At 39.7% G+C, this 1,781-nt stretch overlaps 1 protein-coding gene across 1 annotated transcript in view; it reads right to left on the reverse strand.

Moving 5' to 3' along the window:
* Positions 1 to 452: 452 nt before the first annotated feature.
* The window catches only part of rgs9bp (regulator of G protein signaling 9 binding protein), a gene marked incomplete at its 5' end in the record, with an annotated part of 3,855 nt that continues 2,526 nt past the window's right edge, over positions 453 to 1,781 (reverse strand). The window contains 1 exon segment of the mRNA XM_014007822.1: positions 453 to 892. Within this exon segment, the coding sequence (XP_013863276.1) occupies positions 516 to 892 (377 nt within the window).

The following is a 1,781-nucleotide window of genomic DNA, read 5'->3' on the forward strand; positions in this document are numbered from 1 at the left end:
CTTCTGCTGCTACCTTTCATTTAATTTATGATTTATTTTGTTGTTGTTGTATGTTGAATTTATGTTGTTTTGTTTTAAATGAAAAAACTTTACAGTAAAAAAAATATTAAAATATAAAAAGATAGACTGACAATCAAATAAAAAAGTCAAATAATAAAGAATTGTAAATATGTAGGCTGTCCAACAATAAAACAAAGCAGATGATCAATCTCAAGTTAAAACAGGCATCAGTGTCTGACATCCAGACGGCAACAAGAAAAAAATATGTTTTTTTTTTGTATCAAAAACTTTGCAGAGAAAATGCAATGATCAATTAAACCATATTTATTAAACAAGTTWAAATTATCAGTCAGGCCCTCTTTCAAAGCAGCTTTGAATTCATTTAATTTCAACTAACAGAAAATCATTTAGCTCCTTTCAAATAATCTAAAAGCTTTAAAGAAAAACTAGTGTACAAACAAAACTCGCCATTTATCCAGTTTTAATGATTTACAGAAAACATTTTAAGGTTTTGTTCATGAGAAAATGAAAACACAGACAGATAAAATGGCTGCCACTACGATGACGGTGAAGAGCAACACAAGCACAAAGATGTGACTGCGCTGGCTCTGAGGCTGGGATGTGGACCCGGGCTGCTCCTCGTCCACAGAGACCAGAGCCATGCTGTCGGCGCTGCTGATGGGGTCGGCGTACTGCGGCCTGCGGGGCTCCACCATCCAGCGCAGTACGTTCACCTTCGCCTCCATGTCCTCCATCATGCGGTCGATGTGGCCGATCTCCTCCTCCAACGCGCTGCGTTCTTCCATTTCAAGGCCAGCTGGGAGSGCTTGGGTCTGAACCTGGTTCAGGTCCGGCAGGCTGAGCGCCCGGGCCGCAACCTCACTGCCTCCCCCTGCGGGACCAGGTTCAAAGAGTTGTTCAGGAAAACACGTTTAGATCCAAACTGAAGGAAAACTTTACAAACAGTTAGCATTCACAATGAGGATGACTCTCAGCTACTACCACACCAACGTTTAGCTCAGTATCTGTAGCTAACTGACCATTTTTATCTTTGGTAAGCAGCCATTTTTAATTAGGCTGCCTTAACGAGTTCTTGACAGTATGGTTCTGCTAATCAGCTGAGAGCAGAACTAATTTTTTTGCTGTGGCCAAATTCAGAGGCTGGGTAATTCAAAGGACCCGGCCTACAAGGTCTAGGTGGGCCGGGTTCTTGGTCGACCACAAAGACCGGAGAAAAGTGGCTGTTAATTTGGACGGTCTAGCCTCCCGTCCTTAGATCAAAATTAGAAAAATATCAATATATTTGAATTATTATCATTCTCATATTGACAAATTCGGTCTTCGGAGGACCAGGCCTCTGAATTTGCACACAGCCTTTGGTTTAGTGGATTAGCTGTTTTATTAACTTTGAAAGTAGCGGACAAATTAGCCTCTGCTAAATTAGGTTTTACCAAGTTTCTGTTTGATAAAAGCTAACTAACAGTGTAACATCAGTAGTTTTGTCAGTTCCACCAGTCTTCAGCTRAAAGAAGACAAAGGCATGTGACTCAGACTCAGGGACAGTTCTGTTAGTGTTAGCTTCTGTTATTTTGATCTATTTTCATGTTTTTTACTTGTTTAAAGCTAGTGAATCTATGTTTAGTTAGCGGATTATTTTTGGTAGGTGTGGTTCTAGATGTAGCCTACATTCAATTAAATTAAATTCAGTTTATTTATACAGCGCCAAGTCACAAAATACGTGGTCTCAGGGCACTGTACATAAAAATAATAATCTAAAGAAG

This window comes from Austrofundulus limnaeus, unplaced genomic scaffold, assembly GCF_001266775.1.
Source record: "Austrofundulus limnaeus strain Quisiro unplaced genomic scaffold, Austrofundulus_limnaeus-1.0 Scaffold45, whole genome shotgun sequence".
Classification (NCBI taxonomy): Eukaryota; Metazoa; Chordata; class Actinopteri; order Cyprinodontiformes; family Rivulidae; genus Austrofundulus; species Austrofundulus limnaeus.